Source organism: Syngnathus floridae, chromosome 8 (genome assembly GCF_059516105.1).
Source record: "Syngnathus floridae isolate MCC-2025c chromosome 8, RoL_Sflo_1.0, whole genome shotgun sequence".
Classification (NCBI taxonomy): Eukaryota; Metazoa; Chordata; class Actinopteri; order Syngnathiformes; family Syngnathidae; genus Syngnathus; species Syngnathus floridae.
The window spans coordinates 16,717-38,691 of NC_142420.1; the positions used below are offsets into that span (position 1 = coordinate 16,717).

Sequence of the window (21,975 nt, forward strand, 5' to 3'; positions counted from 1 at the left end):
CAAAAGCCAGCCTGAGCCTAACACAAACCCTAACCCTAACCCTAACCCTAACCACAGCAAGAGCAAGCCTAACCCTAAGCCTCAGCACAGCAAAAGCCAGCCTGAGCCTAACACAAACCCTAACCCTAACCCTAACCCTAACCACAGCAAGAGCAAGCCTAACCCTAAGCCTCAGCACAGCAAAAGCCAGCCTGAGCCTAACACAAACCCTAACCCTAACCCTAACCCTAACCACAGCAAGAGCAAGCCTAACCCTAAGCCTCAGCACAGCAAAAGCCAGCCTGAGCCTAACACAAACCCTAACCCTAACCCTAACCCTAACCACAGCAAGAGCAAGCCTAACCCTAAGCCTCAGCACAGCAAAAGCCAGCCTGAGCCTAACACAAACCCTAACCCTAACCCTAACCCTAACCACAGCAAGAGCAAGCCTAACCCTAAGCCTCAGCACAGCAACCCTAACAAAAAACCTAACAAAAAACCTAACAAGAAACCTAACAAGAAACCTAACAAGACCCCTAACAACAAACCCTAACAACAACCTTAAGCACAGCAAGAGCAAGCCTAAACCTAAGCACAGCAAGCCTAACCCTAAGCACAGCAAGAGCAACAAGAACCCTAACCAGCACATAAAACCTTAAGCACAAAGCACATAAAACCTTAAGCACAAAGCACATAAAACCTTAAGCACAGAGCAAATGAAACCTTAACAAAACACATAAAACCTTAAGCACAAAGCACATAAAACCTTAAGCACAAAGCACATAAAACCTTAAGCACAAAGCACATAAAGACCTAATCACATTAAACCCTAAGCACATTAAACCATTAGCACATAGCACATTAAACCATTAGCACATAGCACATTAAACCATTAGCACATAGCACATTAAACCATTAGCACATAGCACATTAAACCATTAGCACATAGCACATTAAACCATTAGCACATAGCACATTAAACCATTAGCACATAGCACATTAAACCAATAGCACATTACACCAATAGCACATTACACCAATAGCACATTACACCAATAGCACATTACACCAATAGCACATTACACCAATAGCACATTACACCAATAGCACATTAGCACATTAGACCATTAGCACATTAGACCATTAGCACATTAGACCATTAGCACATTAGACCATTAGCACATTAGACCATTAGCACATTAGACCATTAGCACATTAGACCATTAGCACATTAGACCATTAGACCATTAGACCATTAGCACATTAGCACATTAGCACATTAGACCATTAGCACATAAGACCATTAACACATTAGCCCATTAAACCATTGACACATAGCACATTAAACCATTAGCACATAGCACATTAGACCATAGCACATTATACCATGAGCACATAGCACATTAGGCCATGAGCACATAGCACATTAGACCATAGGCACATTAGACCATGAGCACATAGCACATTAGGCCATGAGCACATAGCACATCAAATATAAGCACATAGCACATTAGGCCATGAGCACATAGCACATTAAACCATGAGCACATAGCACATTAGGCCATGAGCACATAGCACATTAGGCCATGAGCACATAGCACATTAGGCCATGAGCACATAGCACATTAAACCATGAGCACATAGCACATAGACCATTAGCACCTAGCACAATTAGACCTTAAGCACCTAGCACAATTAGACCTTAGCACCCAACCACATAAGACCTCAGCACCAAACCACATTAGACCTTAGCACCAAACCACATTAGACCTTAACACCAAACCACATTAGACCTTAACACCAAACCACATTAGACCTTAGCACCAAACCACATTAGACCTAAGCACCAAACCACATTAGACTTTAGCACCAAACCACATTAGACCTTAGCACCTAACCACATTAGCCACTAGCACCTAGCTTCTAGCACCTAACCTCTAGCCTCTAGCACCTAGACCTTAGCACCTAGACCTTAGCCTCTAGCACCTAGCCTCTAGCACCTAGCCTAACGAACCAAAAATATGACATCATAAAAAACAGAGTATGACATCACAAATGCAAAACATCATCCCACAAAAGACATCACATCACCCCACATGCTCTTATAAAATAACTTGGCCAATGCGTTTGTCTATTTGATTTGCTGCAAATCCAAATTATACCTAAGGATGGTGACAAATCTTATTATACTTAATAGGACATATTAAAGACTCTTTTGAATAAGTTCATTAACTTAATTGTTAATTAAATCATTTTCATTATGATTTTGTATAAATACTAGGTATAAACAGAAAATATACTACACAAAATTTAATCATGATTTTTCTATAAATACTAGGTATAAACAGAAAATATACTACACAAAATGGGCAGTTTACTTTTTTGAAAAAGAATGGGAAGTAAGACTTATTTCGTTTATTTAAACGGAAGAAGTAAAACTTATTTATTTAATGGGAAAAATGGATTTGGTGGAATTCAAAATTTCAAAAATGAATGAATGAAGTCATTTCAATTATGATTTTGGATAAATATTAAGTATGAACACAAACACGACTGCAAAAAATGGCCAGTTTACTTGTTTAAAAAGGACTAGGAAGAAAAGACTTATTTCATTTATTTAAATGGGAAGAAGTAAAACTTATTTATTTCATGGGAAAAATGGATGAGGTGGAATTCAAAATTTCAAAAATGAATGAATGAAGTCATTTCAATTATGATTTTGGATAAATATTAAGTATGAACACAAACACGACTGCAAAAAATGGCCAGTTTACTTGTTTAAAAAGTACTAGGAAGAAAAGACTTATTTCATTTATTTAAATGGGAAGAAGACTTATTTAGTTTGTTTAATATATGTTTGTTCCGAGGCAAAATTGGATTTGCTGCAATTGCAAATTTCGACAAATTACGGTCCCAAATATTGACTTGAGACCTGATGGGACGTATTAATAGCTAATTTGATAGAACTTGGTCATATGAGCAAGTGGAGTAACATGAGATCTATTCTGAATTACACAGCACACACAACTTTGGATCTTCTGAATGAATGAATGAATGAATGAATGAATGAATGAATGAATGAGTGGGTGAGTGAATGAATCTTATTTGTTCATTTAAATTATGACTGTATAAATACTAGGTATAAACACAAAATGGCCAGTTTACTTGTTTGAAATGGTGTGGGAAGAAGTAATCTATCCAATTTAAGACAAATGTAGTTACCTCTAACAATGTGTTACTTTATCTATTGTTGTCTGTGACTTCCCATGAATAAAAAGGAAGGAAGGACTCACCGGAGACGTCTTCGCCAACATCAAACCGTTGGACTTTTATCCTTCTTACAGTGGAAAACAACCAACACCATGGAACCTAAAGGAATGGAAGAAAACTTTAACATTTGGCTTCAAGCAACATTCGCAGATGCAACACAATGTGACGTGCGGGCTTAGGGCTCGTTCGGGTTAAAGGTTGAGGGAGGGGCCCTCGTTTTAAACTACTTTTTTCAAAAGGAGTGGGAACAAGCAAGACTTATTTAATTTATTTAATGGCAATATGTAAGACTATTTTTCTTCCCTGGCAAAATTGGATTTGCTGCAATTGCCAATTTCAACAAAGTACAGTGCCAAATCTTGACTTGAGACCTGATAGGACGTATTAAACGCTTAGTTACATTGACAGGAGTTGGTAATAAGAGCGAGTGGACTAGCGGTGGTTGAATGGATGAATGAATGTTGAAAGTAATTTAAATTATGACTTTGTTTAAATACTAGGTATTAACAGAACATCTACTGCGCAAAATGGGCAGAGTTTACTTGTTTGAGAAGGGGTGTCTTATTTAAGACTACGACTTATTTAATCTGTTTGTTCCCAGGCAAAATTGGATGTGATGCAATTCCAAATTTCACCACATGATGGTGCCAGATTTTGACTTGAGCCCTGATAGGAGATATTAAACACTGGATTACTACTTTGGATCTTTTCTTATATTACTTTGCAACAACATACTCGGTAAGAGATTAGGCAGTATAATCACATATGTTAACTAGAGAGTGCCCACACTCAATTTACTTATGGTTATGTGTTACATTAACTACTGTTAGGCATCATTTGAGCAGTCTGACCAAATCTTTGAATAGAAGAATTTGTGATTTAAGAAATTACTTCTGTTCAGGGTAATCAGATTTGTATATAATTCTAATGGTCGTCTTTTGAAAACTATTCTGAATTACAACTTTGGATCTTTTCTCATATTACTTTGCAACAATATACTCGGTGACAGATTAGGCAGTATAATCGCATATGTTAACTTGAGAGTGCCCACACTCAATTTACTTATGGTTAAGTGTTAAATCAACTACTGTTAAACATGAAATAGGAGGTGTTTAACATAAATGGAGGAAGAAATGGGTACTCACCATTGTGGCTCCTGGTCAATGATGCGAGCCTCCAACTGATTTGTATATTCATTCTCCTGACGGTGGGAAACGTACAGCCAACCAACACCGAGGAACCTAAAGGAATGAAAGAAAACTTTAACATTTGGCCTCAACCAACATTCACAGATACAACACAATGTGACGTGCGGGGCTAGGGCTCGTTAGGGTTAAAGGTTGAGGGAAGGGCCCTTGTTTTCAACTACTTTTTCGAAAAGGAGTGCGAACAAGCAAGACGTATTTAATTTATTTAATGGCTTATTTAGTTTGTTTCATCTATTTTTGTTCCCAGGCAAAATAGGATTTGCTGCAATTGCAAATTTCAACAAAGTACGGTGCCAAATCTTGACTTGGGACCTGATAGGACGTATTAAACTCATTTAATGGGAAGAAGTAAAACTTATTTAGTTTATTTAATCTATTTTTGTTCCCTGGCAAAATTGGGAAGGATTGGCAAGAAGTAAGATTTATTTAATCTGTTTGTTCCCAGGCAAAATTGGATGTGCTGCAATTCCAAATTACACCACATGATGGTGCCAAATTTTGACTTGAGACCTGATAGGACATATTAAACACTTAGTTGAAGTGATACAAATTGATAATAATACCGAGGGGGGCAACATGAATGTTCTGAATTAGACATAGTTTGAATATGCTTTTGAATATTTTTTAGGTTAACACTTTTGCTTCACTTTGAGGAGTGTGATAATCTAACCAAATCTTTGAATTGAAGAATTTGTGATTTAACAAATAGCTTGTTATTATGGTCACGGTAATCACATTTGTATATAATTCTAATGGCCTTCTTTTGAAAAATATTCTGAATTACAACTTTGGATATTTTCTTATATTACTTTGCAACAATATACTTGGTGAGAGATTAGGCAGTATAATCGCATATGTTAACTTGAGCGTGCCCACACTCAATTTACTTATGGTTATGTGTTAAATCAATTACTGTTAAACATAAAATAGGAGGTGTTTAACATAAATGGAGGAAGAAATGGGTACTCACCATTGTAGCGACTGGTCAATGATGCGAGCCTCCAACTGATTTGTATATTCATTCTTCTGACGGTGGAAAACGTACAGCCGACCAACACTGTGAAACCTAATGGAATGAAAGAAAACTTTAACATTTGGCCTCAAGCAACATTCGCGGATACAACACAATGTGACGTGCGGGGTTAGGACTTGTTAGGGTTAAAGGTTGAGGGAAGGGCCCTCGTTTTAAACTACTTTTTTCAAAAGGAGTGGAAACAAGCAAGACTTATTTAATTTATTTAATGGGAACATGTAAGACTATTTTTCTTCCCTGGCAAAATTGGATTTGCTGCAATTGCAAATTTCAAAAAAGTATGGTGCCAAATCTTGACTTGAGACCTGATAGGACGTATTAAACGCTTAGTTAAATTGATAGGAGTTTGTAATAAGAGCGAGTGGACTAACGGTGGTTTAATGGATGGATGAATGTTGAAAGTATTTTAAATTATGACTTTGTTTAAATACTAGGTATTAACAGAACATCTACTGCGCAAAATGGGCAGAGTTTACTTGTTTGAGAAGGGGTGGTTTATTTAAGACTAAGATTTATTTAATCTGTTTGTTCCCAGGCAAAATTGGATGTGATGCAATTCCAAATTTCACCACATGATGGTGCCAAATTTTGACTTGAGCCCTGAGAGAACATATTAAACACTGGATTACTACTTCGGATCTTTTCTTATATTACTTTGCAACAACATACTCGGTAAGAGATTAGGCAGTATAATCACATATGTTAACTAGAGAGTGCCCACACTCAATTTACTTATGGTTATGTGTTACATTAATTACTGTTAGGCATCATTTGAGCAGTCTGACCAAATCTTTGAATAGAAGAATTTGTGATTTGAAAAATATTCTGAATTACAACTTTGGATCTTTTCTTATATTACTTTGCAACAATATACTCAGTGACAGATTAGGCAGTATAATCACACATATTAAATTGAGAGTGCCCACACACAATTTACTTACGGTTATGTGTTAAATCAATTACTGTTAGACATGAAATAGGAGGTGTTTAACATAAATGGAGGAAGGAAGGGCTACTCACCATTGTAGCACCTGGTCAATGATGCGAGCCTCCAACTGATGTGTATATTCATTCTTCTTACAGTGGAAAACATACAGCCAACAAACACCATGTAACCTAAAGGAATGAAATTAAACATTAACATTTACCCTCAAGACATTCAAAGATATAAGGCAACGCGACTACGTCGTGTTTGTATCCGCTGTCGCGCTAACGGCCATTTCCCGCCCACGGATTTGAATCTTGGCGGGAGTTTCCCCTATTATTCATTTCGACGGCACATTACTGCGACGTAATACCCGCTTATCTAAAACGGCAAAGTTAAAAGTAGAGTTAAATAAAGTTTTATTTTTAATCAACGCAATAATTTACAACCGTTGACCAGGGAGAATCGTCGAAATTCGGCGTCTATGGCTGGCAGCAGACGCCGAATTCGACGACGGCCCCCCCACTCACTCGCTTTTTCGAGACTACAATAGTACTTATTTTTAAAAACAATGAGTTTTATTTACCGTGTAGCCCTAGACGGTCCAGTTGCAAGCAGAAAATAAAGATATTTTTGTTGATAATCGTCGTCTTTGTTTCCGCGACTCAGCTAAACATTGCTATTGCACAGTGAACGCTACCTACATCGACAACTTTAGTCAAACTACACAAAAGTAAGTCTCTTTAAACACAATGAGTTGTATTTACCGTATACGCTCTAGACGGTCCAGTTGAGAGCAGAAAATAAAGATATTTCTGTTGCTAATCGTCGTGTTTGTATCCGCTATCTCGCTCGCGTCCATTCGCAGCCATCCGCGGCCATGGATTTGAATTTTGGCGGAAGCCACGCCTACTGGCTTCATTTCCGCGTAATACCCGCTTATCTAAAACGGCAAAGTTAAAAGTAGAGTTAAATAAAGTTTTTCTTTTTAAATCAACGCAATCATTTATAACCGTTGACGAGGAAGAATCGTCGAAATTCGGCGTTTGTGGCTGGCAGCAGACGCCGAGCTCGACGCCCGCCACACTCACTCGCTTTTCGGGGCTACAAAAGTACTTCTTTTTAAAAACAATGAGTTGTATTTACCGTGTACGCTCTAGACGGTCCAGTTGCGAGCAGAAAATAAAGATATTTCTGTTGCTAATCGTCGTGTTTGTATCCGCTATCTCGCTCGCGTCCATTCGCAGCCATCCGCGGCCACGGATTTGAATTTTGGCGGAAGCCACGCCTACTGACGTCATTTCCGTGTAATACCCGCTTATCTAAAACGGCAAAGTTAAAAGTAGAGTTAAATAAAGTTTTTCTTTTTAAATCAACGCAATCATTTATAACCGTTGACCAGGAAGAATCGTCGAAATTCGGCGTTTGTGGCTGGCAGCAGACGCCGAACTCGACGCCCGCCACACTCACTCGCTATTCGGGGCTACAAAAGTACTTCTTTTTAAAAACAATGAGTTGTATTTACCGTGTACGCTCTAGACGGTCCAGTTGCAAGCAGAAAATAAAGATATTTCTGTTGCTAATCGTCGTGTTTGTATCCGCTATCTCGCTCGCGTCCATTCGCAGCCATCGCGGCCACGGATTTGAATTTGGGCGGAAGCCACGCCTACTGACGTCATTTCCGCGTAATACCCGCTTATCTAAAACGGCAAAGTTAAAAGTAGAGTTAAATAAAGTTTTTCTTTTTAAATCAACGCAATTATTAATAACCGTTGACCAGGAAGAATCGTCGAAATTCGGCGTTTGTGGCTGGCAGCAGACGCCGAATTCGACGACGTCCCCACCTCCGGCAGACTCACTCGCTTTTCGGGGCTACAAAAGTACTTCTTTTTAAAAACAATGAGTTGTATTTACCGTGTACGCTCTAGACGGTCCAGTTGCAAGCAGAAAATAAAAATATTTCTCTTGTTAGTCGTCGTTGAACCATCCGCTGTGTCGTTCGCTGCCATTGTTGATAGCCGCGCCCACGGATTTGAATTTTGGCGGAAGTCCCGCCCACTAGCGTCATTTCCGCGTCACATGACTGCAACGTGGCAGACGTCATATCGCTGTTTTGTTTAGTAGACTTACAGTTGTTATGCGTTGACATAATGGCGCACAGTCCAAATAGATTTAAATAAATTAAATAAGTCTTCTGCCCACTCCCTTTTAAACAAGTTAACTCTGCCCACGGATTTGAATTTCGGCGGAAGTTCCCCCCCATTGACGTCACGTCCGCGTCACGTGACCGCGACGGAGCAACGTCGTATAGCAACCGCTGTTTTGTATAGTAGACTTACAATTTTTATGCGTTGACATAATGGCGCACACTCAAAATAGATTTAAATCAATTAAATAAGTCTTCTGCCCACTCCCTTTTAAACAAGTTAACTCTGCCCACGGTTTTGAATTTCGGCGGAAGTTCCCCCCCCATTGACGTCACGTCCGCGTCACATGACTACACGTAGCAACGTCGTATAGCAACCGCTGTTTCGTATAGTAGACTTACAATTGTTATGCGTTAACATAATGGTGCACACTCAAAATACATTCAAATCAATTAAATAAGTCTTCTGCCCACCACATTTTAAACAAGTTAACTCTGCCCAGGGATTTGAATTTCGGCGGAAGTTCCCCCCCCCCCCGTTGACGTCACGTCCGCGTCTCCCCCCCCCGTTGACGTCACGTCCGCGTCACGTGACTGCACGTAGCAACGTCTTATAGCAACCGCTGTTTTGTTTAGTAGACTTAGTTGTTTTGCGTTGACATAATGGCGCACACTCAAAATAGATTTAAATAAATTAAATAAGTCTTGTGCCCACTATATTTTAAACAAGTTAACTCTGCCCAGGGATTTGAATTTCGGTGCAAGTTCCGCCCTATGACGTCACGTCCGCGTCACATGACTGCGACGTGGCAGACGTCATATAGCAACCACTGTTTTGTTTAATAGACTTACAGTTGTTATGCGTTGACATAATGGCGCACACTCAAAATAGATTTAAATAAACTAAACATAAATAGATATAAGATAAGATATAAAAAGGAGAATATAGACCAACTTGCAGTAAACAACAATTTAAATGATAATTTAAATTAAACTAATTTTTATCCCTGTCAGGGGCAGAGCTCGGTGGTGGCCAGGTGTGGCCTTGGACACTGTCCAAATGGAGACGAGGGTTGAGTAAATTACCTTTCTTTCTATGCGGCACCATCAAACGGATGACTTGACGGCTTACCGTTTGTACTGCAATGCTTTAGCGAGGTGCCCACCTGGCCACTGTCTCACCATTCACCCTCAAAGGGCCGCCCGGCAGTCGCGTTACACTGCTGAAGAATTTGTTTAGCGCTCGGTCACGCCATGTTGCCGCTTCCAGTTTGCTGTGTGAAACCCCCGCCCCTACCTTCCCCTACATGCACATGTGAGGAAAAACCAGTCAAGATGTGGTGCTGAAATCATGCTTTACTAGAACAAAAACAATAAAACACCCAAGGAGGACAAATGATACAAAACAAGGTTTGCCACAGCAGATGGAGTCAGCGTGGCAAATAAGTCAGTTCTTGACTACATGCTACAATACACACAACACACTCATGAGCAATCCTCCAAGGGATGGCGTTGCTTCTGCACAGCAGAGTCCACTTGGACTTTCTTTGGCAGTAAGGAGACGTTCCAAAGGAGCGTCCAGTGCCAGAAGCAGCGCTCCTACGTCAAAGGGGAGAGCACAGGCCACTTGCGCTCTCGGCCGGTCATCAAATCAATTGGTGGTACGACGCAGTCGGTCCGAGCGTGAGACGTCGTCACGCCGCTCGCGCGAGGGTGACGCCGGCGGCGCTCGGGGTCTTACGTTCGCCAGAAATCGGAAAGGCGACACGTGTCCAAAACATCAAGGTTTCTTTTTTGTGTCGAGTTAACTTCAACAGGGAGACGCTCTACCTGCCGAGGAAATCTTAGACGTCAACGTAGCGTTGAGGCGCAGCATTTTAGTTTCTGCTTCTAACAGGGTATTCGTTCCGCACGGGACTTTCTCCTGTTCAAGCGCATTTGCTTTCGTTCCTTCGCTTCATATTCTTGTCATAAATAACAATGCATACATTCTCCATAACCGTCACATCCGGCTATATACATTATGTACATGTCACTGCCAAAGTGTCATCGCGTCTGAAAACAATTGGAGACTTGAGTTGGGCAATCACTGAAGGTCAAGTTTGGTACAAAAAAAAAAGAAAGAGTTCCTATTTACAAGAAGATAAATTGGTGTCAATTCTTGTTGATTAATCATGAAACAAACCATTGCCAGTGAGGAAAATTAGGGGCGGGAGGGGTTGGGGGCTGTTATATACCAAACGAGGAGGAGGTTTCGTCACGCGATTGAGCGTACGTATGCACGATTTGACGGCTCGTTTCAGATGAGCTCTCCGTGGAGCTGAAAGACGCTGATGTCACACGAACCGAAGAGGCCGAGAAAGCTTCCGATTGTTCCGCACTTAACATTCTTTGTGCGTCAGCTGCAAGAAAGCAAGGAACACGTGTGCATTAGTCTTTTGAAAAGCTTGCTCGCAGCACTGTTTGAGTAACAATGACTTACTGATGACATTAAGGGAGGATGTGGCGGAGCACTGGCCAAGCTGGTTTTTGGCCTTGATGGTGTATTTGCCGCTGTCTGCCAGTGTTGCTTCACCAATCTCCAGTGTGTACAAACTGTTGGTCCAGGTCATTCTAACGTTGGACGTGGCTGACAGCTGTGAGAGAGAGAGACAGAGAGAGAGAGAGAGAGAGAGAGAGAGAGAGAGAGAGAGAGAGAGAGAGAGAGAGAGAGAGAGAGAGAGAGAGAGAGAGAGAGAGAGAGAGAGAGAGAGAGAGAGGGAGAGAGAGAGAGAGAGAGAGAGGGAGAGAAAGAGAGAGAGAGAGAGAGAGAGAGAAGCGTGATGTGATGATGGCAGTCAAAAGGGTTCAAACGGAGACAAAACCAAATACTCACAGTCAAGTTGTCTTTAAACCACTCCACGTCTGGGAAAGGCTCTCCCGCAACCTCACAGGTGAATTTGACATTTTGTCCCTGGTCCACATTTTGGGATCGGGGTTGCAACAGGAAGTGAGGTGGCGTCCCGCTTTTGCGGTTCTCCGCGTCAACTGAAGGAGACTTTTTTCCCACGGTTGGTGACATGACTCGCTTTGGTGATTTGATTTGCTTGACAGATGGAGTCGGCGATTTTGCAGTGGGGGAATTTGGGGAGACCGGTGACTTTACTCTGACTTCCTTGACCGACGGAGGCGGGGATTTTGCGGCGGGTGACTTTGGCGAGACTGGCGACTTGACCCTCAGAGGGGACTTGATTGGTTCAGGGGACTTGATTCTCTGTGGGGATTTGACAGGTTCGGGGGACTTGGCTTCAGGAGAGGTGACTCTGGGAGAGACCCCGACTTTCCGCTTGGACTCAGACTTGCGGATGGTTAGAGTAAAATAGGCTTCTTGTTTACCACCGGCGTTTTCTACACTCAACGTGTAGCTTCCTGCATCAGACACCTGAACAAAAGAAATTTCCAGAGAGGAGCTGTACTGCGTAGAGACAATGTGGTGATGCTGAGAGGAACCCAGAGCTTCTCCCTCACGAAGCCACAATATAAAAGGTGCTGGGTCACCATCCACGTCGCAAGAGAATCTGGCTAGACCTCCCTCATCGACACTCAGAGACTGAGGTTTGGTCAGAATCTTTGCAGGGACCGTGGCCTTGGCCTTTTCAACAACAGCGATATGTTTTGTCACCACTTCAGACATGGTTTCCTTGACTGCTGCCGCTGCTGAGATGTGGTACATCTCTGTTTTGGCCATGTCTGGAAGTTGGCAATATGGCGGTTCCTCATCCCGGTGGGTGGCAGAGAAGGCAGCAAATTCTGCTGCCACGTCCAAAGTGGCACTGTCAGAAGCTTCTCCTTTGACGTTCCTGCAGACCACAGAGTATGTTCCCGCATCGTCACTGGCGCAGTTGTAGATCTGGAGAGTCAGAAGTCCACTCATGTTGCTCATGTGGTGTTTGCCGCTCGGTTGGATCTCTTTTCCGTTGTGGAACCACTTGACTCTGGGCTCCGGTTTGGCCTGGACATTCAGGGTGAAGCTGGTGTTGGAACCAAAGCCGACGCGGTGAGATCGCAAGCGGATGCTAATGCGAGGGATGTGGTCCAGACTGAAAGGAGAATCTGACGTTCTTTCCACAGATCTGCGCTCTGATCTGAGAGTCTGCTTTCTCTCCTCATACCTGGAGAGAAAATCCACTCTGGGCAAAATGGTCTCTTTTTGGACAGCCTTTTCGGAGGGTGGAGCCCTTATCTCCGGCTCAGGCGTGGAGAGCTTCTTCATGGGTTTAGGAATATATTTGGACGCAAAACATGTCAGATGCTCCGACTCGATGCCCTCTGAAGCTTTTGTGACAGCGATGACTGTTTCCTTTTTCAAACTTCGACTTTTCTCCTCAAACTCCATGCGCTGGAGTTCACTCTTGTAGGAGGAGATTCTCTGAGTGGTGGTGTGAGGTCGCAGCAAGTCCTGATCCTCTCTCTCCTCGTATACCCTTTGCTTCTGCCTGGGAGCCTTGTATGTGGCTCTGTCATGGCGCTGCCGCAATTCCACAAAGCTTGGACCGGCCTCATATTTGGAAGGAATTCGGTACGAATCGTACCGTTGAAGGGCTCCCGCCTCCTCCTCCTCGTCATCACGATAGACTCTCACGGGTGATGAAGGGCGCAGCGACGACAGCTCAAAGCGGACAGGGCTTAGGCTTGGCGGAGAAGCCGAGTAACCGAGCTCCAGTTCCGCCTCCAAGCGAAGCCTCTCCTCTTCGGTGATCTTCATGGACAGATACTCCTTCGCCGGCAGTAGCAGCTCCTCATCAGACAGGTCGCCCAATGACCTTCTCCTGATCCTGCGGTAGACGTCTATCCCCGGTGAGACCGCACGGTGCCTCGACGACGGCCTGACCGTCTCTAAATCATCCTGAGTCATGGACGGGATGCGCCACTTTGGCTTGTACTGGTCTTTGATCCTGACGGGCACCTCGTAGAACTGCTCCCACCTGGAGAGACGAATACGTTTCATCCTCTTCTGCTTAATTTTCTCAATGGGCTCTGGGAATTCGTACTGATCTCTGAGCTTCTTGTACCACTTCATATCCGAGAGTGGCTTGAAGTGTTTGATTTCCACATCCTCTTCGAGAACAGCCGGGTTCACGACCCGCGGCGCGGGTACGTCGTACGGCATACGCAGTCTTTTCTCGTCGGCTCGCCTCTTTCGCTCCTCTTTTTCTTCCTGTATTTGGGCCTCGGACCTCTGGCTCTTTTTCGTCGTCACGGCGGGTTTAAACATGGTTGCCGCTTCCCTGACGGCCTGCACTGCAGCCGGAGGTAACGGCAAGACAACGGTGTCTGACAAGATCTGATGCAACCGGACCTTTTTGTCCAATTCCTCCTTCTGAGACGCACTTTGCTGCTCCTTCTGGCTGCTCTCGTAATCTTTCTTTACATGAGCGACACGTTCCACTTTCAGTGTTGCCTGGCAACTGGCAGATCCAGCAGAATTGGTCGCGGTCACTCTGTATACGCCAGAGTCTTCGGGGAGTGTGTCTCTCACATGAAGAATGAAATAATCCAAACCTTCGTGGACCAGCTCGATAGATGGCCCAAAGGCTATGGGCACGCCATCCTTTTCCCACTTCAGTGCAGGGTGTCCTGAAACTCTGATTTCAAAACGAACATTCTGGCCCTCTCTGCACTCCACGTTGGCGAGCAGACGTTTGAACATGGGCCTTAGAGTGAGGTCGGCTGGTTTTGGTCGCGGGACCACCGTCAGACGGGCTTTGCAACTGTCGTCGCCATACCTGTTGCGGGCCACAACGCTGTATTCAGCGTCGTCGTCGTCTTCGACTCTGTGGATAATTAGCTGGTACAGGCCCGTGTCACTGATGAAGGTATACTTTTTGTCATCCTCTCCAGGGACCAGCTTTTGTCCGGATTTGTGCCACGTGACACGGGGCTCAGGGTGAACGGTGATGGTCACACCAAAGCGCACATCCTCTCCAACGTATGCGGTGTGATTAACGAGGGGAAATGTGAACTCGGGCGGCTTCTGAAGCATTCTGGCGGTGTCGATTCGGCGCTTTGTCCTCTTGATCACGCGAGCAGTGAAGAAGTCACGGTATGACCTGACGCCGTTGACAAAGAGCTCTGCGTAGGCACTGTCCTCACCGTAATCGTTCACAACCTTGCATCTATACGTGCCGTCGTCAGCTCCGGTCACCTTGGCGATCGTGATCGTCGCCAGGCCGTCCTCATAATCGATCTGGTACTTGTCGCTAGCTTCCAACTGCCTGACGCCGCAATACCAAGTGACTTCAGTGGTGCTGTCGTAGTTGTCAATATTGCAGATGAATTTGACGCTGTCGCACTCGCTGGCCACCAAGTGTCCGACCTGGCCTCCAACCGGTCCGTGTTCAAACGGAGCAATTTTCACCTTTGCGACTAACACGCCACGCTGGGGCCGAATCGATCCGCCGCTGGCCACGCGGGCTGCAGACACCACAGTGCTCCATTCTTTCTTCACCATTGCCTGGTAGTACCTCTTGTGTCTGCCGCTCTGGACGGTCCTGGTGCTCAGATTTTCCACAGGAGCAGATAGCCATGGATGTGCCAGCGCCTCGGCAGCAGTCATACGGTGCTTGCGCTCCTTCGTCATTAAGCGGTCGGTGAAGTCTAGGGCTTCGACGCTAACGTGCTTGAAGGATTCATCGTCGTAGCCGTAGGCTGCATTTGAAATGTTGTCGATCATCTGCTGGTTGGTTTCGGCCGTGAATGGATTGAGTCCGCAGAGGAGCACATAGGACAGGACGCCGACGGACCACATGTCAGTCACGGTGCTCACCATGTCGCACTGATGGATCTCTGGGGCAGCGTACTCCGCAGTGGTGTACTGGATCTTGATTTGGTCTCCGGGCGTCAGGTGTCTGCACTGGCCCATCTCAATGATTTTGACGTTTGAGCCGGTTCTTGTTGTGTACACGATGTTCTCAGGTTTGATGTCAAAATGTCCGTAGCTCTGACTGTGCAGAAACTCGAGGGCTGAGCAGATCTGCCGAATGTAATTGGCAATCTCTCGCTCGTTGAGCTCAAACTCTGCCGTGTTGAGACGCTCAAAGATGTCAACACCTGAGATGAAGTCATAGATCATGACCAGCTCCTCGGGGCTATCAAACGACTCGTGCAGAAGGAGGACGTTTGTGTGCTTAGCCAGATTCAGTGTGGCTATCTCCTTCTTAACAATTGTCTGATCTGCACCCCTGACTTTGACAAATTTAGCCATGTAGGTCTTCTTCGAGCTGATGTTTACACAGCGGTGGACGATGCCGAATTGACCTCTTCCCAGTTCTTCTGCAATAGTGAATTTGTTATGCAGATTCTTTGCGTCAGAGTGTCGGGCTTTGCTTTTGGGAACGCAGCCCGTATCGTCGACCTCCGTGTCGTACAGGAGAACTCTCGATTTGTCCTCTTTTGTCATGACGGGTCCGCTGGACTCAGATGGTGCACTCTGTCCAAACCTGTTCTCAGCAATGACTCTAAACTGATAGCTTGTTCCTCCGAATAGATCGGTAACAGTGTAGCGGGCATCACGAGACTGAGCGACACGCTCCCACCGTTCGGCTGTGGTCGGGCACTTTTCAATAATATAACTGATAACCTTGCTTCCGCCGTCATTTGCTGGGGCAACCCAGTTGAGTGCGACAGAGTCTCGAGAGACATCGCTGGCTTTAATACCCCGTGGAGGATCAGGGACATCTGCCACATCCAGCTCAACCGTCTGCTGATCAATTCCAAATCTGTTTTTGGCGCAGACAATATAGAATCCCGCATCCTTCTTCTCAACGCCGTTGGGGAACACCAAAGATGTGAACGATCGCGTGACAATGACCTGGTAGTGGCCATTGCTGTCAATAAGATCTTGTCCCTTCTGCCATGTAATGACAGGATCTGGCTTGCCACCAAATGGTATCTTAACATTGACCATTTCTCCACGCAGGGCAGGAATTGCTTCTTTGTCCTTCAGGTTCTTGGGCAGGTGGATCTTTGCAGGAACTGATGACAGAGCAAAACATGACATTGTTAACAGAACAACCGTTGTGAAAAGTTGTATGCACTGTGCCGCGCCGCGTACACGACTTCCTTACTTTCAACATCCAGAGACACGGTAGCACAGATGGAACCTCCTTGGTTGGTCGCCCTGATCTGGTACACGGTCGAGTCTTCCTCATCCGCTTCGGTGACGACCAGTTGGTGGTAACCTCCCTTGAACTCTTGAATCTTGATCTTCTTTCCGTCTGAATGGACCTCCTTTCCTCGTCTGAACCACTTGATGACTGGTTTTGGCTGACCTGTGATCTTGCAGACGAGTGTGGCATTGCTCTTGTGTTTGACACTCATGTTCCTCAATTCCTCCTTGAATGCAGGCGCTCGGACATCGACGGCTGTGGCGGGAACGACGGAAGGACTTTCCTCACTATAGTCACTTTGTCCTCCGAGGTTCTCGCACTTCACCCGGAATAGATGTTCTATGCCCTCTGACAAGCATTTGACAGAAAAGACTGTCTGCTTGATCTCATCTGTAGTCACGGGCATCCATTCACCCCATTCCTTCTTATCCTTCTTTTCTTTCTTCTCAAGGTAGTAGCTCTTGATTTTGGAGCCACCGTCACTGATCGGAGGCTTCCAGGAGACTACGCAGGAGTCCTTGGTGATTCCGGAAACAGTTATTGACTGAGGCGGTGTCGGTTTCTCTGTGGACAAAAACAAAACAAAACAAAAAACCCCGCTTTGTCAGTACAGTAAGTAACACCGGCTGATTTTGTTGAACATTTTCTCGGGGGCTGAACGAACCCAATTGGCTCTTGATGAGTATAGGTGTGATGAGTTCAAGCGGCTCGCTGTTGCCATAGCGATTCTGAGCGTATACTCGGAAAAAGTATCCGGCACTGTCGGTAAGGTTGGGCACGCGGCAGGATGTGCCATTAATGGACGACGACACCAATTCCCACTCGCTTCCTTCTTTGTCCTCGCGCTTCTCCACAATGTAGTTGGTGATCATGCAGCCGCCGTCGTCCTTGGGAGGCTTCCAGGTGATGATGACAGAGTTCTTTAGGAGGGCCTCCAGAACGATGGGACCCTGGGGGATATCGGGTTTGTCTGCAAACAAAGGGTTAGGGTGTACTGTAATCATTGTCACTTTTTACAAAGGCAAAGCTGGTACTCGCTGAGTTATGAGGATAAAATCGTACCGTAGATTTCAACGTTGAACGCGGTGTCGGCCCTGCCAAAGTGATTGTGCAGTCGGATCCTGTATTTTCCTCCATGGATCCTGCGCTGCACATTCTTGATAATGAGGTGGGTATAATGCTCCGTGGTCTCGATACTGATGTCCTCGGAGTTCTCCAGGGTCTTTGCTTCTTGGAGCCACAAAATCTTTGGCACGGGACGCCCAATGTACACAGCGTGGATGCGTAGGGTCGTTCCTAGACCGGCGTAGTACGTGCTCTTCAATGGGTAGTCAGAGTGGAAGGACGGGGCAGCTTCCAGTACAAGTACTCCCTTGGTTTCTGCTTCGCCGGCATCATTGGTCGCCTTACAGGTGTATTCTCCCTCGTCCTCTTGTTGATCAGTCATGATGGAGAGGGAGTGGTTACGGCCATCGGAGCTCATCTCGTATTTGCGGGACTCGACAATCTCCTTGCCTGCGTGGTACCACTTGATCTCAGGAACCGGCCTGCCAATAATCTGGCACTTCATGACAGCAGGTTGTCCCAGTTTCTCTGTGACTTCGTCCATTTCTTTTCTCAGACTCGGTTTGGTCTCGACTATGTAAAAATAGCGAGCAGAAAAAATGCACAAAATGTGAAAAGGTGTCTTACTATTGTTTTGTGCCAACTATACAATTGCTACTTTCATATCAGCGATGGGTATACGCACCGCTCAGTTTGGTCTTGATGCAAGCAGCTGTCCGTCGAGGCCTGCTTATCCCGGTGTCATTCTCAGCTAGTACTCTGAACTCATATTCGGTAGCTTCGGCCAGACCACGCATGGTAAACTCCTGTTCTTTCAGTCTCTCCTTGTTGCATTTCTTCCAGGTGCTCTCAGTGGACTTTCGGTATTCCACCCAATAGCCCAGGACCTCCTTTCCACCGTCGCACTCTGGAGCTTGCCAGCGAACGGCGATGGAATTTTGAGTAACCATTGTTGTATCAATTTCACCTGGCTGGCTTGGTTTATCTGCACGATACAAAGGCGCAAAACAACCAGATGTTTATCGGTGCCACCAAAGGTAGCGAGTGAGAGAGATGAGGGATTATAATTCTTGATACGTATTAGGGAACATCTCTGACAGGAATCTGCTTAGTATCGTTAGTCATCCAATTCATGCTCCTGACTTTTGTCACACGGTGACTCACCAAACGGATCTTTGCACGTGACTGTCTCTGATACGGGTCCAGCTTCACTCTCTCCGATATCATTCACAGCAAAAATGCGGAATTGATAGTCTGCATTTGCTCTGAGTCCAGACAGGGTAAACATTGTGGAGGGAATCCTGGCGGGGTGACGAGACCATTGCTCCGCAGACACCTCCTTGTACTCAACGAAGTAGCCCTTGATGGAAGAACCTCCATCGTCCTTTGGTCTGCACCACGCCAGTGCCACCGAGCTTTTGGTGACATCCATGATTTCCAGCGGTGCGCCGGATGGCTCCGGTGGACCTATTTTTCAAACAAATGTTTCGCGGGTCAACAAATGCTGATGAGAGAATTCTGGTAAACAAATGATGGGGTGGGGCAAGAATACTTACAAAGTGGAGTCTTGGGCACTAGCGGTTGCTCTGACTTCAGAGATGGGCCAATGCCAAAAGAGTTCTCGGCGGTAACCTTAAAGTGATATTCTGTTCCTTCATTTAGGCCCTTCACAAGCAATTGATGATCAGTCACCCTGCTGTCCACAGTGTACCAGGCATTTCTGGTGACCTCTCTTCTTTCGACAATGTAACCGAGTATCTCTGCGCCGCCATCATCGGTGGGTGATTTCCAGGACACCTTTACAGAGTTGGCCTGGATTTCCTCAAACGTTAACGGTCCTTCCGGAGCACTTGGACGGCCAATCACCTTGACCTTGATTTGGGCCTTCTTCTTGCCAACTTCATTTTCCAGAAGAAGCTCATACACACCAGAGTCGCTCCTCTCGGCTCCTTTGATCACCAGTTCGCTGGTGTCTTCAGTGTAAGCAACCATGGCCTTGGTTGACACCGCCCCGCTGTCCTTTGACCATGAGCAGGTAGGGCGAGGTTTGCCCTTAATGGGAAGAGAGAGCCGGACCACTCCACCGTGACGGACCACGTACACATCTTTGTATTTCAGCTCGAGTTCACAATCGGGAGATTCTGTACAAGCCGAGTACAGAAATGGAACAGTTACTTTTCATTGACTTTCCTGAACAACAAAACTCATTTTGTTCACCTAATGTGTCCATTCTCGTGTGCGCTTACCAAACATCTCTGTGATGGTCATAGTTCCGGGAACTTCGGCAGGCTCCCCAGAACCGCCCGCGTTGCAGGCCAGTACTCGGAATTTGAACTCCTCTCCTTGTGGCATGTTGGTCAGTGTGTACTCGCATATCAGCGAGGGTGTGGTGTTGCATTTGAGCCACGCCATAGTGCCCACCTTCTGCATCTCAATGAGGTAACCGTCCACTCTTGCATCTCCCTCATCATCAGGGGGACTCCAAGCCAGGGATACGGATGTCTTGGTGGTTTCCGTGACCCGAGGGTTCTGGGGGCAACCGGGTGGATCTGACCGGGACAGAAATATGGATGTTCCATTTGTACCGATTTAGCTGTTTGCATGAAATGTATGGAAACACTGTCTGTACTTGACTAAATGCAGAAACGAGGACATTTTTTGTTTGTTTGGTCTCACCAATGGGATCTGATGCCACAGCTGGTTTCGAGGGCAAGCTCGGTTTGCTTAATCCACGGGCATTGATGGCAATGATTCTGTGTTCGTACTCTAGGCCTTCAATTAGCTCTGTGGAGCGGTATCTATTCATGGTGACAGGGTGCTTGTTGGCACGCACCCATCTGTCAGCCCTGACTTCTTTGCGCTCGATAATATAACCAGAAACCTCGAGCCCACCATCCTCTTCCGGTGGATTCCAGGCAACAGTCATACCATCACGTGAAACATCAAAAATGGTCGGCCGGCCAGGAGATCCGGACACATCTGCAAAAGAGGGAGAATCGTATTAGCCTTGTGCCAAGACTTATGGGTACATACGCTTGTGGAATAAATTACAAAGAGAAAAAAAAAACTGCTGTTACTTGTCAAACTCCTGCAGGTAACAATTTCCGACTGCAAGAAATCTCCGGTCCCATAGCGATTCACAGCAGCCGCACGGAAGACGTACTCATCTCCCTCAGTGAGGTTCTCAAATTTGAAGGTGGGTCGGCTGACAGAGTCAGAAACCGGCACCCAGCCTGGTCTGTGGGCATCTCGTTGCTCCACCACATAACCGCTGATGGGAGCTCCGCCATCCCTAGCGGGAGGATCCCAGCTACAGGTGACTGTGGTTGCGTCAATCTCATCAAATCTGATTGGTCCTTTTGGTTCGTCAGGTTTGGCTAGGAGAAAATGATGGTGTGTCATTGCAAAATCATCCAAACCACGCTTCTCACGCCGTCAGATGAAAGGTCAGAGAAGCGCAGTAACATGCTGCATTGACTTTATGACACTAACTTAAGTAACTTGCGTTGACTTTGAAACATTAACTCAAGTAACTTGGGAGAAATTGTACTTGCCAAAGTTAAATTGATACAACATACTCTTTCCTTTCACTTCTACATACATACGTACATACATAATTCTTAATCATACATGTAATTCTTTGGAGGACTACTCTTACTTGAGACGTATTATTATCACGAAACAAACCGTACTCTTACCTGACTACAATTTTTGGCTGCTCTACCCACCTCTGTCCATATTTCACCCGAACATACAGAGTATGTAAACAAATCAAAGTTAATGCCCATCTGCGGGGCTTTCCTTACAGAGAATGACAACTTTGATGACCTCGCTGGTGACACCAACAGTGTTCTTCAACTCCAGGGTGTAGTTTCCAGTGTCGTCGATGGTTGTGTTGGAAACGGTTAGTTTGCAAAACTTGCCAGTGCTCTGAATCTTGACACGATCTGTGATTTTGATCCTGTTGTCACCAAAGAACCAGATGCAGGAGGGGGGAGGCCTGCCGATGATCGGTAGGTCCAGCTCTAGGGTTTTACCGGCCAGAACGTGAATAGTTTTCTGGGGAAGGCTGGTGAAATCCACCTCAGGCATCACTGGAAAAAGAGTCAAGTCTTTTGTAAAGACTAAAACCATGTTTCATCGCACTTTGTCCTCACGGGTTTGACAAAAACGAATAAACAATGCGATAACCATGAGACGAC

At 45.4% G+C, this 21,975-nt stretch overlaps 1 protein-coding gene and 1 long non-coding RNA gene across 6 annotated transcripts in view; both read right to left on the reverse strand.

Annotated features, from left to right (window-relative positions):
* Positions 1–323: 323 nt before the first annotated feature.
* LOC148393710 (uncharacterized) lies at positions 324–8,558 on the reverse strand. 5 transcript variants are annotated; one of them, XR_015860095.1, is made up of 6 exons: positions 7,562–7,931; positions 7,183–7,358; positions 6,511–6,606; positions 5,428–5,523; positions 4,395–4,490; positions 324–3,348 (listed from the first exon to the last, which is right to left on the reverse strand). It is a non-coding gene; the product is annotated as an uncharacterized LOC148393710 (long non-coding RNA). The 5 variants fall into 5 exon arrangements; XR_015860098.1 differs by lacking the exons at positions 7,183–7,358; positions 7,562–7,931 and adding an exon at positions 8,330–8,558; XR_015860097.1 differs by lacking the exons at positions 7,183–7,358; positions 7,562–7,931 and adding an exon at positions 7,941–8,048.
* Positions 8,559–9,899: 1,341 nt separating this feature from the next.
* Positions 9,900–21,975, reverse strand: part of ttn.1 (titin, tandem duplicate 1) — a 116,901-nt gene continuing 104,825 nt past the window's right edge. Inside the window, exons 184-196 of the mRNA XM_088382272.1 lie at positions 21,580–21,867; positions 20,851–21,150; positions 20,450–20,752; positions 20,020–20,322; positions 19,330–19,914; positions 18,938–19,240; positions 18,459–18,758; positions 17,771–18,346; positions 17,373–17,678; positions 16,667–17,272; positions 11,437–16,574; positions 11,044–11,197; positions 9,900–10,963 (exon numbers count right to left, since the gene is read on the reverse strand). Of these exons, the coding sequence (XP_088238398.1) occupies positions 10,791–10,963; positions 11,044–11,197; positions 11,437–16,574; positions 16,667–17,272; positions 17,373–17,678; positions 17,771–18,346; positions 18,459–18,758; positions 18,938–19,240; positions 19,330–19,914; positions 20,020–20,322; positions 20,450–20,752; positions 20,851–21,150; positions 21,580–21,867 (9,335 nt within the window). The 3' untranslated portion in view covers positions 9,900–10,790. The remainder of the gene's footprint in view (positions 10,964–11,043; positions 11,198–11,436; positions 16,575–16,666; positions 17,273–17,372; positions 17,679–17,770; positions 18,347–18,458; positions 18,759–18,937; positions 19,241–19,329; positions 19,915–20,019; positions 20,323–20,449; positions 20,753–20,850; positions 21,151–21,579; positions 21,868–21,975) is intronic.